Source organism: Trichechus manatus, unplaced genomic scaffold, assembly GCF_000243295.1.
Source record: "Trichechus manatus latirostris isolate Lorelei unplaced genomic scaffold, TriManLat1.0 scaffold00001, whole genome shotgun sequence".
NCBI lineage: Eukaryota > Metazoa > Chordata > Mammalia > Sirenia > Trichechidae > Trichechus > Trichechus manatus.
The window spans coordinates 32,814,079-32,828,828 of NW_004443937.1; the positions used below are offsets into that span (position 1 = coordinate 32,814,079).

Here is a 14,750-nt window from a genome sequence, read left to right on the forward strand (position 1 = left end):
ACTTGGCTAGACTGTGATTCCTAGTATTGTGTGATTGTCCACCATTTTGTCATCTGATGGGATTTCCCTATGTGTTATAAATCTTCTCTCTATGAAGTTAATGAGATGGGATTAGTGGCAGTTATGTTAATGAGGCAAGACTCAATCTACAAGATTAGATTATGTTTTAAGCCAATCCCTTTTGAGATAGAGAAGAGAGAAGCCAGCAGGGAGATATGGGGGACCTTATACCACCAAAAAAATAGTGCCAGGAGCAGAGCGCATCCTTTGGACCCGGAATCCCTGCACTGAGAAGCTCTTAGTCCAGGGGAATATTGATGACAAGGACCTTCCTCCAGAGCTGAAAGGAAGAGAAAGCTTCCCCCTGGAGCTGCTGCCCTGAATTTAGACTTCTAGCCTCCTAAACTGTGAGAGAATAAATTTCTCTTTGTTAAAGCCATCCACTTGTGGTATTTTTGTTAGAGCGGTGCTAGATAACTAAGACAGTTTCCAAGGCTGTAAATCTTTATAGAAGCAGACTGCCATATCTTTCTCCTGCAGAGCAGGCTGGTTGGTTTGAACCACTGACCTTTTGGTTAGCAGCCAAGCGCTTAACCACTGCACTACGAGAGCTCCTGCAGGGACATTAGGAGAAAGGAATTTCAAGCTATCATCTGTTCCATAAATTCACTGGATATGTACTCAGCCCCCACAATGTTGAGGGGCCTTGCTGAAGGCATTATGGTCATGATAATGAAGAAGATGGACATCTTCCAGTTGGGGAGACACACTGTAAACAAATAAATCACTCTATCAGAAGTGATAACCAGGAAGAAAAATGAACCAAGGTAAGAGCCCTTACCTTGTATGTGTGTGATGTTGTTAGCTGCCCCCCATTCATGGTGGCCCCGTGCACAAAGAATGAAATGCTGCCTGGTCCTCCACCATCCCCATGAATGGTTGTGGATTGGACTGTTGTGATCCACTGGGTGTTCATTGGCTGATTTTTTTGGAAGTCAATTGCCACGTATTTCTTCCTAATCCATCTTAGTCTGGGAGCTCTGCTGAAACCTGTTTGGCATCATAGCAACACAGGGGCATCTGTTTTACCTGGAGTGTCCAGGGACATTCTCTCCACGGAGGTGGCATTTGAATGTGAGCAGAGATATGAATTCAGTGAGAAATAGCCATGGGAAAATCTGGAGGAGGAATGTTCCAGGCAGAGGGTACAGCTCATGCAAAGGCCCTGAGGTGGGAACAAGCTTAGCTTACTCTGGGAACTTCAAGGAGACCAGTGTGGCCGGAGCACAGTGAGCAAGGGAAAGAGGGATCAAAACTGAGGCTGGAGGGCTGGCCTGTGTGCTCTGGTAAGGAATTGGCATTTTATTTTAAAACAAAAGCCATTTTGAGCAGGGTCTTATGGTCTGATTTTTTATTTTAGAAAGATGGTTCTGGCAACCATAGAAAGTAAGAATGAATTTGAAGGGGGCCAGAGGAGAAAGAATGACCCAGTTGGAGGCAGTCGCAGGAATTTAGGCAAGAAATGATAGAGGTCTGGGCAGGCAGTGGTGGTGATAGGGATGGAGAGATGGGTTCCGTGTGCTTGTGTATGTGTGCATTTGTGTGGTATGTGTGTCTCTGTGTGCCTGTGTGTGATGTGTCTTTGTGTGTGTGGTGTGTGTGTCTTTGTGTGGGTGGTGTGGTGTATGTGTGGTGCATGTGTGTGTGCTGTGTGTGTGTATGGTGCATGTGTGTGTGGTGTGTGTGTTATATGTGTGTGTATGGTGTGTGTGTGGTATATGTGTTATATGTATGGTATGTGTGTGGTGCATGTGTGTGTGATGTGTGTGTGTGGTGTAAGTGTGTTATACGTATGGTGTGTGTGTGGTGCATGTGTGTGTGCGATGTGTGTGTGCGGTGCATGTGTGTGTGGTATGCGTGTGTTACATGTGTGTATGTGTGTGTGGTGGTGGTGAAGCAGGAAGCTGGGCTTCAGCCGATGGTCACATGGCCTTGGCACTCCAAGGCAGAGCACAGAGCCAGAGCAGCAGCCCAGGTGTGGAAACGTTTGCTGTATTTGCAGAACCTAAGTGGTAACTAATGTTTTTTGAATGCTTAGCTGTATTATTCCATTTCATCCTCCTCTGTCCACGTCAGGTTGGCTTCGTTGTTATCCATCTTTTGAAGCTGAGAAAAGCGTGACCCAGAGAGGTTAGGTAACCAGCCCAACGTCACATAGCTAGTAAGAGAGCGAGTCAGGACTTGAACCTAGGTTTGTTTGACCTCAAAGTCCCTATGACACCAAGCTCTCTACTGCACTTCCTGTAAGAGGAGACTTGTACTCACAAAAAGTGGTCCACTGCCACTGGCATCGAAATCCCCTGAAGAGTGTATTAGAAATATAGATTCCCAGACCCCCCCGCCCCCTTCTACTTACTGAATCAGAACCTCCAAGGGTTTTTAAACCACCTCTGTAGGGGATCAAAGATTTAAAGTGTTTCTCATATTTTATCCTGATGTCCACTCCCTCCACTCTAGCCCAAGCCCCTGAATGGTTACTGTAGCTATTGAATTTTTTATTGTTATTGTTTTGAATAAGTAATACATTCACATGGCTGAAAAAATCAAAATGATTTTTTTCTGGAAGCTATTCCATACACGAGGGCCCCGTGAACGTTTCTAAAACATTCACCTCTGCTTTAGCATATTTCATCATGTTTCACTTCTCTTCAAACGCCTTCAGCAGCTCCTCATTGTCACGGGACAAAGTGCAACATCCTTAGTGATGGGAGAGACGGTACAGGTCTGTCCATGAAAATTTCATTTGACTAGATTCAGTGCTTTACCTGAAAGTTGTTATTTGCTGTGGAGTTGGCTCAGACTCATGGTGACCCCGTGCAAAACAGAACAAAAGGTTGCCTTGTCCTGTGCTATCTCCATGATCGTTGGTCTGCTCGAGTCCATTGTTGCGGCCGTTGTGTATTTTGAGTGCCTTCCCACCTACAGGGCTTATCTTCCAGCACTATATTGGACAATATTCTGTTGTGATCCATATGGTTTTCATTGGCTGATTTTCAGAAGTAGGTTGCCAGGCCTTTCTTCCTAATCTGTCTTAGTCTGGAAGTGCCATTGACACCTGTCCACCCTGGGTGACTGCTGGTACAGTGGCATAGCTTCCAGCATCATTACAACATGCAAGCCCCCACAGTACAAGAGAGTGACAGATAGGTGGCAGCCACCTGAAAATAGGGTGTTGAAACATAGGCCTTCACGTGAAAATGGCAGGCAGGATCCAGTGCCCTGGTGCTGTACTGGGCCTGTTGGAAGGGGCTTTTTGTCCCTTGGCTTGGTGTGGCTGCACCAGCCTCCTGGACCAAAGCCAGGAGACCCTCCTTGAAGTGGTTCTACTTTTTTGGACAACTTGCTAAACTCTTCTGGGCCTCATGTCCTCTTCTGTTGAATAAGAGTGTGGGACTAGATAGTTTAGATATCCCTTTCATTGAATTTTGTCTTTCTGGGAAGACTGACAGAGTGTATAACTGGTAGTTCCCCAACTCTTTTTGACACTGCTGAGTTCTGAATTTATTAACAGCAGATAGTTTAAATATTTTTCATTTGAGAGAATAGGAAATATTGAGTGGGACCCGTCTTAAATGCAGTGTGCATAGTGTTCTCTTTAAGATGACCTGTGTGTATAATAAAGTAACAGATGCTCAAGATGTCCCTCCTGGAACTGTGACTCTCTAGTTGCCCTGAAACACCTGGAGAGTTTACCTGTGTCAGGCTGACACAGCATAATGACTTCATTATAAAACACCTTCGTGATTTTGGTACCCAAGTGGTTCTCCATTTGCCAGTGTAATATAGCCCAGCACCAAGCAGTTGTGTAAATCCTGTTAAGTTGTATTATTTGCTGCACCTCAATTTTCTCATCAGTTAATAGAGATAACAATAGTATGGATGTTATGGATACTCTTTTCTTCAAACGCTGTCATTGATCCCTTGTCAAAGAGTATAATTATGCATCTGCCATTATGATTCTTGGTTAAAGCTCATCTTCCTCCTAGTATATAAGCTCCATGAAGGCAGGTGGCCTGATCTGTTCACCACTGGATCCCCAGCATGTCCTACTGTGCCTGCCACATAGAAAATGCTCAACAATTATGTACCGAATGTACGAGTGAATACATGAAGGGCTGTTAGCATATAGATACCATATAGATTGAAGCCTTACTAATGAGGGTTAGTATGCATTCACTCATTAGCTCATTTATTCATTCATTCGCTTAGAAAGGAGGCCCCTCTGTTTTGACAACCAGGGAAATTAATTTTCTTGCAGCCCCCGAGTCTGAGTGGCCGGGGGTCAGGCCATGCTTTGCTCGGTTTGGGAAAGGCTGGCGCGCTTCTATAGGTGGGAGGTGTGCACAGAAGCGAAGAATTCATTGTAACTGGTTAGTCATCCGTGGAGATTGTAGACGCTGCCTGTGGGCGGGGCGCACCTGAGGCTCCCGGGGCAGGGCCTATTCTCTGCGCTGCGGGGGGTGGGAGCTCGGCCTGCGGAACCCGCAGAAGCCGGGGTGGGGGGTGGGGGTCTCCCCGGGAGGGTCTCCCCGCGCTCAGAAAAAGTAGCAGATGGGCCCTCTTTAGTCCACTTCCCCGCGCAGCCAAGTCTGAGATCAAGCCCAACATCTGCTGGGGTAACTTTTCCCAGTGACTACTGGGCAAGAGAGCCGGCTTGGATCCGCGCCCGACACCACCAGGAGGAAGCTGAAGCCCACCCTTACCCACTTCCCAGGAACCTGAGGGTGCTGAGGCAGAGGGCGCGTGACAGGGACAAATGCAAAGCCGTTGTTGCAGAAAGTCATACAAATAAAGCAAACACTGACGACGGGCGCGCTGGGACATCCCGCGGCGCGACATGAAGAGTGCACAGCCCCGCGAGGTCACCTGAGTTGTGTTTAGCCCAGCAAAGATGACTCAGCCTCACTTGGATCGGTCTTCACTGCCCGCCCGCGCGAGGCTCCACAAAGTTCCCAGTCACACTCCAGACCTTGTATGGGGCGAGGGGCTCCGAAACCCGGGTCCCTAGGTGGGGGCACCGGCGAGAGTGGCTGCGGGAAAAGCCTGGCTCCCCAGACACCAAGGAGTTCCCCTGACTTCATCTCTCCGGTTCCTTAGCGGGCCCGCAGAATGCGTCCCCGCCTGCACTCAGGGGGCTACCGCCCAGTGGAGTGGGGTCGGAGGGGAAGAGGGAGATCCTCCTGGGCTCGGAGGGCTCTTTTATTTCCGAAATCCGGGGAGTCCGCCGGTCAGGATCCACTTGGCGCCACATTTGCTTCCTTTCCCATCCCTGACATCCCAGCTACCACCACTCGCCGCAGCGGCGCGAACCCGGGGCCTCACCCTGCTGGAGCGCGAGCTGCTCGAAAGCCCTCGGGCCAGGTTCAGGCGCGTCAGGGACGCTCCCGCTGCGGGCCGATGCGGGGACCCCACGCGCTCGCGCGTCCGCGATGCGGCCACAGCGCCGCCCTCCGTGCCTTTCTTTGCTAGGCGCCGCAACCGGAGGAGCAGCTGCGGGCGCAGCAGTGCCCTCGCCGGAATCGGCAGAGCCCCCTGTCCCATCCCCACACTGAGGCTCCCCGCGTGCGACCCCGTCTGCCGCCGCGAGCCCCAGCTCCTTCCTCAGACTTCTGCCTCTTCCCCGGCACCGTTCGGAAAATCAGGCGGCGGGGGTAGGGGCCTCGCCCCCTCTAGGCTCGGCAGGACCTGACCCCGCTGCCTCCGACCCGGCCGGGCCCAGGGGCGAACTGGGCGTGCGGCGCCGGCTCGAAGCTGCCACTAGCAAAGTGCGGGGCGCCGCGCCCGACCCTTCGCCTCCCTCCTGCGCCCCCACCCCCACCCCCGTTCGGGTCTCCAGGACCCGGGGGCGGCCCCGGCCAGCCGAGAGTCGCGTCCAGGGCGGCGGACTGCGGAGTTGTAGAGAACTCGGCGGCCGCAGTGGGTCGGGTGAGGTGAGGCGGAGCGCGCTCCGCCGCGACCAAGGACACTGGAGTTTGCGAGTCCCTGCCCGCACGGCGCCTCCTGCCCTCCCGCGGCGGCCAGCCGGACTCCCTGGGGCCGCCGAGGCGGGGCCAGGCGGCCGCCGCTGCGAGAGACGCGTCTGCCTCCCTCCTCCCGTACCCGCCTCCCTCCCCGGCTCTCTCCCCTCCCTCCTCCTCTCCGCCCTCCCCCCGCTCCTTTTTCTGCTCCCTAAGTGAGCCGGGCGCGCGAGAAGCAGGCTGGGCGGCGCGGAGAAGGCAGCCTTGAGCGCTCGCCCGCCGCCCGCTCCGCGCAGTTCCCCGCGGCCGCTCTCGTTGCCGCCGCCTGCGCGCCAGAGGGAGCCCAGCATGGCCGGGCCAGGCTCGCAGTGCGGCGCGTCCCGGGGGGCCTCGGCGCTCCTCGCCGCCGCGCTTCTCTACGTCGCCCTGGGGGACGTGGTGCGCTCCGAGCAGCAGATCCCGCTCTCCGTGTAAGTGCTGGGTCCTGCGCCGCCGGAGGAGGGGACCCAGAGGCCCCCAACCCGCTGTGCCCAAGTTTGGGAGCCTGCAGGTGCGGCTGGGAAGGACCTGCCGCGGGCGCCGGCCTCGCCTTTCGCACCTGCCTTTCAAGACCGGCGTCGGGCGACAAGGCTGGGGTGGGATCCTCTTGCTCCCTCCCTGGGGTTGGCGAGTGAGAACTGGAGATGCTCACCTCAGGTGTGGCACCAACTTTGGAGCTTGTTTACCTAATCCAACTTCCACGGGTCTTTAATTACCCCCTCTTTGCTATCTTACCATCTCGCTTCTTTTTTGGGAGTGGGGGAGGGTGGGTTTCATAGTATTTGCCAGAGGATGCTAGTTTGGGTGGCCAAGTCCTCAGGCAGTAATTAAAATAAAACCCAGTGGTCTTTTTAGAGAGCCTGCGAGACTTTGCACGTTTTGAACTATGAGACCCTCACCGGGCCCCCTCCCGCGCTGCGCTCTGCAGTTTGATGCTGGCAGTTTCTACCAAGGCGCTTTTTCTTTTTTTTTTCTAAATTGTGATACCGCTCTGCTCCTTCAACCCCAGCCCCCTGTGTGCATGTGCGTGCGTGTTGACTGTGACACGGGTGTTACATTTCTTCCTGTGCCCTTTCTCCCTGCAGGGTGAAGCTCTGGGCCTCCGCTTTTGGTGGGGAGATAAAATCCATTGCTGCTAAGTACTCTGGCTCTCAGCTACTGCAAAAGGTAAGATTTCAGTGGTGGCAGGAAGTGATGATTTTCCAGCACAGAAAATGGAGGCAGATTTAGTTTTCCAAACAGACATGAGCCCAGAGCATCATCAGTTATCAGAGGTGTCTCTGATCCCTGGGTTCTTGGCATTGTACTGTGCAGTGACTTCTCCTCACCAACCGGTTATTTTTAGATGACACTTGATTCTAAACACAAAGAAAAGCAGGATACTCACTCGCACTGTCCTGGCTGGGCTCGGAAACTGAGTGTTTTTGCATGGGGCTCTCCTCTCAGTGTTGGTATTGCTGTTTCCGTGTGAAAGCAGATGCTCTTCTGGCCAAAAAATGCTAACTTCATCCTAGGGGCAAAATGAGTGCCTATTTTGTGATGCCTTTCACCTTGCGATGGAGGCGTGAGGTTTAGTGCATCAGAGAAACATGCTGGACTATTGTTTGTCATCCCTGCGGTTGTACAATCCCATTATTCCCCAATCATCTAGACCCAGGGCTGGGATGCATTACATCATTACAGATAAGGAGAATGAATGTGGTTATCTTTCCACTCAGCTGCACTGCCGGGTAATAACCTATGAGAGTAGTCTACAAACTTTAAGAAATTGGTCTGCGTCCATATAATTCTGGAGAGTAATGAGAATGGAGAATGGATTATTGGGCTGTTATCAGAAGCTGCATCAATTTTAATTCAAACCGGCAGCGTTATGTTTAAAATTACATGGTGAGATATATGGTCCTCTCTCCTCCCCTCCAAGAAATAGAAAAAAGGGGCTGGAGAGAAGAGATTAGAGCGGTTAAAAGAATTTCAAGTTAGCAAATCAACAGGATTAACCCAACTATTCTCTCAGTGATAAAAAATAAATGGGCCTTTAGGGAATAATTCTCTGAAAATGGGTAGAAACGGCTTAAATTGTTAAGTTAACTTTTTAGCATTTTTAAATGTGGTTTTTGGGCCAATGTACCATATGTGTTATGCATGCTGCCTGGTAACCGAGTACGTATTTTATTTATGGCATTCCACTTCTAAGAGTTGCGTTTTGGGGCACATTATATGAAACAGTTTGTCACATGAAATCCAAATATCGTAATAAAGTAGCAACCCAAAAAGGAATGACAGAAGTTATTCTGGCCTAAAAATTACCAATAGCCATATTCCATAAAACCCTGGAAAGACTGTTTGCTCCACTTGGTTATTTGAGAAAGAGTTCGTTGAATTATTATAGGCAGCTGTTAAAAACTTGAAGCTAAGGTGTGCCTTTATGGAAGATGGTAGTTTAGGTACCCGTAGCCCACCTGGAAACTGCAGGCGTTGCCTTTCCTTAGTATTCTTTTACTCTGGACAAGTCCCTACCTTGCTTTGGCATTTTGCTCATGTGTCTGATGTCGATGGGCAGAGTTCTGGACTATCACGTTGCCTCTGTATTTTCCTTATGCTTTTAAAGAAAAGAACATTTTGAATAACTTTAAAGAAATATTTCTCATCTGCATGTCATAGTTCAGCTGTAGCAACTCTGAAAAAATGCCTTCAGAGCCTGTGGATTTTTTTTTGGGGGGGGCGGGTTATGCTTACCTATTTTCTATCTTACGTGTTGTAGGAACAGATGAAAAAAATTTTTTTCATTTTCTCTGAAATGACACACACACACACATACACACACACACGCTAAACAAAACCCCATCAACACTATTATTGGCTGCTCTATAATAGCAAATTAGAAACAGCTAAAATGCTTCTCTTACCTTCTCATCAGCATCCTTTTCTGATATTGAATTCATAAGCCTAGTTTTGCTTTTGTCACGTGTGCAGCTCGACAATTGTGTAATTATTTCCAGCTGTTTATGGCTTTGTTGTCATTTCTTGCTGCTGCCTGGCATTTTGTAATCTGATGTGGGGGGAAGGTGTGGTGTGGCTTGGCGCTGGGTTCCAGGGTGGGTATTGGCTCTAGCACTTGAGTTGCAATTGTTTGCCATAGGGGTCCTGAAATAGCCATGGCTCTGACCTGCTTGGCAAGGTCTCCATGAATGATGGATGGATTGGGTCAGGCAACTCAGGGAGCATTTTTGCAGGTATCTTTTTGCGGTCTTGGGCCCTTGCTCCCAGATGTGACTGTATTTTAAAAATTAGCATGAGCATTGGTTTAGAGAGTTCAGAGTATGAATGGGAAAAGACCCGAGGTGCTCAGAGTGTGGCAGGCACGACCTCATGTAGAAAAGCAAGGAGACGACTGCCTCTCTCTTGCTGATTTTCAGGCTTCTGGCTATTTGCATGAGGTTGCCGGAGAATTACTCCTCTAAGTCCAAATTGTAGCACCCTTCCGTCACATCACTGCATTCTTAACAGTTAAGATGCTCTCAGAATGAGGTAGAAAACTTGGTTGGAAAATGTGTTCGCGCTGTGTTAAGAGGACTCAGAGGTGACAATACCATGTTGTATAAAAACTGTAATTGCGCTTTTAAGGCATGGTCCTTTCAACTTGATTTTCAGTTAAGTACACTATATACCACCGTATAATTTCATGTATTCTATGTAGTTTCTGTTATTGACACTTCATGCTGGGAACTGATACAGTATGTTCAGTTTTAGAATGGAAGTTTAGTAATTTTTGCACTAAGGCAAAAACTTTACAAAGTAATCATTCCACATATAAGTTAACTAATAATAGGCCATCTATTTTAAGGTATTTGGAGGCTGGGAAAACTGCCATTTTGGTAACAGTGTTTTTATTAGGTAATATAATTCACAGTAGCATTGTTATTACTGATTTCATTAATGTAAATACAAACATTTAACAGTGTACCCCATTGTTATGGCTTCAGAAAGAAGAATATTTCATCACTTATTCCTGAATCTAACGCCATGGCTCTCACTACTTTGGCTTATAATAATGCATTAGGTATTCAACGGTAGACTTCCCTGTTTTTTCTTCTCTTTGTCCTTGCCAAACACAGGAATAGCAACCTATCAGTTGCTTGTAAAGAGGATATTTTTGATTTTACGAAACCTGGAGAGCCACGTTTTTAGCAGAGTTGTGTGTTTTCAGTACAGAATGGAAGCGCCTAGGGCTTGTGTGTTGGAGTTGCAGTTACTCTGCAGAGGGTTTACACTTGTTACAGAATAGCGGGCCCCTGCAAGGGAGGTGCTGGTGTGCTGCTCCCTGTGTCTTGTTACAGAATAGCGGGCCCCTGCAAGGGAGGTGCTGGTGTGCTGCTCTGTATGTCTCGTGCCCGCCTTAGCTGGCAGGCGCTGCAAGGGTTTTGATTCACTTCAACTTTTAATTAACTTTCCAATTTGACGTATTCATGCCAGTATTCAGTTGCCTCTGTCTTGCTTCATTTTCTCTAAAGAATGAGCTTTGTTTGGATTCTTTTGGGGAGGCATGGTTTCATTACCTCTATATTTGGGGGCTCAGTGAGAAGCATTTCAGTAGGTCTGGTAACCTATGCCATTAAACTCATGGCCTCTACACCTCTAACTTTCAAAATAAAAGGCATGATTCTCATTTTATCCTCCTTAGGGAGAATTCTTCAGGAGCTGGGCTTGTCATTCTATTTAGACCTGCATTCAAGGAATGAATGTTCATGGGACTGAAGGGTTCCAATTACATTTTCCAGAATCGTGATGATAACTACACAGTGCAAGTACAGGTGATGTGTGCCTCTGCCAATGTAGTAAAGAATTGACATTCACCTTGGACGCCTCATACAGCACTTAGCAAGCATGTACTTCCTGGAATGCACAACCAGGCTTTGCATTATCAACTATTTATTGAGAGGGCGGCTTTAATAGATAAACTTGATGTCTCTTTCCACAGGACAGAGTCAGCAAAGTAAAAGGTTGGTTCTTTAAACCATTTTGATAATTATGACTTTTCATCAATGTGGAAATCGATGGACTTTTAAATAATTAAATAGGAATATTCACTTATCAGGGATTTGGTAGCGGTGCTGTGCCGCCTGTAGGAAGCCTGACACTCTACAGATTGCTTTTATGGCGGAGGCACTCAACGTTGTTGAAGAAACACGGTTACCTGCCATCCTGCAAGATTAATGCATTCATCCTGTGCTGCTGATGCTTGAATACATGGCACCACTTCAAATTACTGGACTTTTCCCTCACAGAGTATTTTTTAAAAAGTCTTGAAGTCTCTGAAATGACAGTTTTCAGTCTTTCAGTTTGGTTTCTCGGTCTCATTAGCCCGATCACAAGGACATTAGCAGAGTAGGGTAAACCAGTTCGCATTCAGTCTGTGCTCTTACTCAAGCTTTGTATCAGATTTCACATGTGAATTCATACATGGTTGCTTGCTGTTCAGATGAAAGTATTTGAGTGTGTGTATGTGTGGATTTGTTATGTTTTTGTCTGAGCTTTTTGTTGTTTGTATATCTCCTTCTTTCCTTTCTCTCTCTCTTTTTCTTTAAATTTCTTTTCTCTTGGGTATATTTCTACCTTGATTTTTCTTTGCTTTAGGAACCGCTGCAGCCCGTATTGGTCAGAAGATTTACAGATCCTCGTCAAAATTAAGGGAAATGAAAATAATAGACATGGTTTTCTTGTCAGGGAAGACTTTAGGTTTTTATTCCAGTGTTGACTATTAATTTTGACTGAGTAGTATGGTGACCTCAGGCTAGTTTTATTCTATTTATTTTTTCACTATGAAGTTAATACTGTACTTTCAGGTAAAAACACGAACACGAAACCACCTAATAATTACGGAATCTGTCGGACATGGGCAAGCACAGTCCATGTTTCCAGTTTGTGATGAAGACATAGCCGTGTATTAGGATGAACAAGAGTGATGAAAATGTGAAACCATTCCCCTGAGCACCTGCGGCCCCTCCAGGTGATTGGTTTGCAGCCTCTCTGCACGGAAGTGCAAGTTTGCAATTTTCAGTCATTAACTGATCCTCGTTTGGTATTAGTGCTCCCCCTTACAGGGATTGATAAATGACTCCGCATGTTGGACTTGCTTAAGAAGCCTGCATTCGCACGCAGGGGTGCTTTGTTTTAGGGCTATCCTTAACTGAGATTTGCAGTCGTGAATGCCAGCAGGTGGGCTTTTCCTTTACCCAGGTGTACATCCTCCATCAGAAGAGAGTGGCCTTTATTTCAGGAGTTCCCCATCTTCCACAGTCACAGTACTTGCTGAAACCGCCTCCTGAGTTGAGACCCACGGCATCTTCTAGACGGAAAATTTTGGCAGATTGTGTGTTCCCTGGGACACTGTGATTTGACTTAGAGGTTTGCTATGACGGAGACTGAGAAAAAAATTAAATGTTGTAAAATGCCAACTATGAATTAGCTTATAAGAGAGATATTCTTTCCTTTTAATGTAATTTCTATACAGGAGACATAACGGACTATGTTTCATCTTGAGCGACTGCCGTGATGCCTTTGGGTATCATTCTGTGAGAAGGGTGGTTCCTAATGTCAGCCCTCTGGCAGCGCTGATGTGATCTTCACCAGCCCTCTTTGGTCCATTAGACAAGTCTTAGCCTCCCTTTCAAGGGGAGCAACTGACGTAGTGAGGAGGAGGAGGGTGCTTGATTTCTCTTGATTGTACCTAGTATTTAGGGAGCAGCCGATTACACCTGACCTTGTTCCTGAAATGTAAAGCCTGGCCCAGAGACCCCTTTACAATGCCGTCCTCTGGCCTGGGCTGCAGCTGGCCCTCGGCATACTGGGCATTTGTATTACTGATGCGTTTTAGGGAACGTCTCTGTGCATAGCCAGCCTGTCAGTTTTCAGAAGAAAGTTATTTTACAATCACAACTTTGAAAGGGGTCCAGCAAGTTTTTAATAAATGTAAATGTTTCAGTTTCCGTTGCTTTGAACAATACTGCTTGGGTGCCCATTCCAAGGCTGTTTAAATAAGGCATTAAATTTACAAATTGTATTTCATTTATACATTGCCTAGCTTCCCAGTTACCCTAAATCAAGATTCTGAATATAAACAACTTGGAGGCCAAACTGTTAATGGGCATTTCAAGGTCATATTGGAAAAGAGAGCGTTACCTTTTGACAAGAAATAGATGGCCATTTTTCACTTTGTGTACTTCGGATTATTTATCTTGGCACCTGGCATCGACAAACAGTACCCTCCCAAGATTAAAAGAGCCGTTATCTATGTAAATTGTCTGGACGGGCAAGTTGGGCAGTGCTGTGAATTACCGTGGATTCACCGAACAGACTTCTGGTTATCCACTTTAGGTGAAGCAACTGCCGGTCGATATTCGGGGCTTGCAACTGTCGTTACCTTGTACTTATTAAGTTTGTGTGTATGTGCATGTGTGCACGCACTAATACAAATGGATGCTGCTCATCCCCTAATGTGCCAGATGCTGCCTGCTGAGGAGGAAGACTGTTCTTGTTCTTCTCTTGGGCTGCTAGAGAGGCTGACTTGAAGGAGTGAGCCAGGGTGGCAGGGCAGAACCGAGTGACCCAGTCCACCAGGCAGGGATTTGTCCAACATTTGGGCTTTTGGAAGCAACTAGAATCTGACGACCTGCTAAGACCAGGACCAGCTACATAATTTGTGGGTCCCGGTGTAAAATGAAAATGTGGGGCCCCTTGTTAACAATTATTAAGAATTTCAAGATGGTGACTGCAGAGCATTAAGCCCAGTCAGAGCCCATGAAGCTGGCCCTGGCTAAGACCCCTTAAGATCAGACTGTTCTTGTTTTGGCTTTTTCTTTTTCCTGCTCGGCAACTTGTTCTCTCAGCCTCATTTGTTGTTAGCAGCCCCGTTTAGTCTACGAGGCTTCCCTGGCCCACTCTAGTTCCTTCTTCAGTGAAATCATTTCCTTACTTTATGAACTACATAGTAGTAGGTTGAGAATGTGGAGCATCTTCAGAGATGACATCTTTGGAGATGCGTTTTCATTATAGGAAAAGTCACTGGCTTGGGAGTGCTGGCATCTGTCTTCTTATCTTTTCTGTATGCATTTCTTGCATAGCCTTGGGCAAATCACTTAATCAAATAGTAATAATGGGGCCCTGAGTAGCGTTTGCTCTGCAGCTCCTGCATACCAGATACTATGACAAGCGCTTTATATATGTCATCTTATTAAATTCTCCCCATGACCCTATGAGGTGGGGATTACTTTTCATCCCATTTTACAGATTCAGAAGGCGAGGCTCACAGAAGTAAAGCAACCTTTCCAAGGTGACCAGCTAATGGGAAGCCAGCTGGGCTTCCAGAGTCCGCACACCTGACCATGATGCTGCATTCTTCTGTCTTTGTGTGATCTTTGTCAACCTCAGTTTCTGTTTGACAAACTGTCCTGTACTTCTCTACCTCATGGGTGTTTGGGAAGAAGAGATGAAATAAGATCTGGAGAATTACTCCGAGACAAAGCCTGGGGTAACAGCTGAGAGGACACAGTCTTGGAGTCAGATGGACTTGGATTTGTGTCTCACATCTGCCATATCCTAGCTCGGTGACCTTGGACATGTACTTTAACGTTTCTGAATCTACACCCTTAAGCGTAAAAGGAGACCAGTACCTTCTACTTCACATCCTGTGGTGAG

At 47.5% G+C, this 14,750-nt stretch overlaps 1 protein-coding gene across 1 annotated transcript in view; it reads left to right on the top strand.

Moving 5' to 3' along the window:
- Nucleotides 1-6,365: 6,365 nt before the first annotated feature.
- The window catches only part of CACNA2D3 (calcium voltage-gated channel auxiliary subunit alpha2delta 3), a 1,058,385-nt gene continuing 1,050,000 nt past the window's right edge, over nt 6,366-14,750 (top strand). The window contains exons 1-2 of the mRNA XM_004368627.2: nt 6,366-6,487; nt 7,142-7,223. Of these exons, the coding sequence (XP_004368684.1) occupies nt 6,366-6,487; nt 7,142-7,223 (204 nt within the window). The remainder of the gene's footprint in view (nt 6,488-7,141; nt 7,224-14,750) is intronic.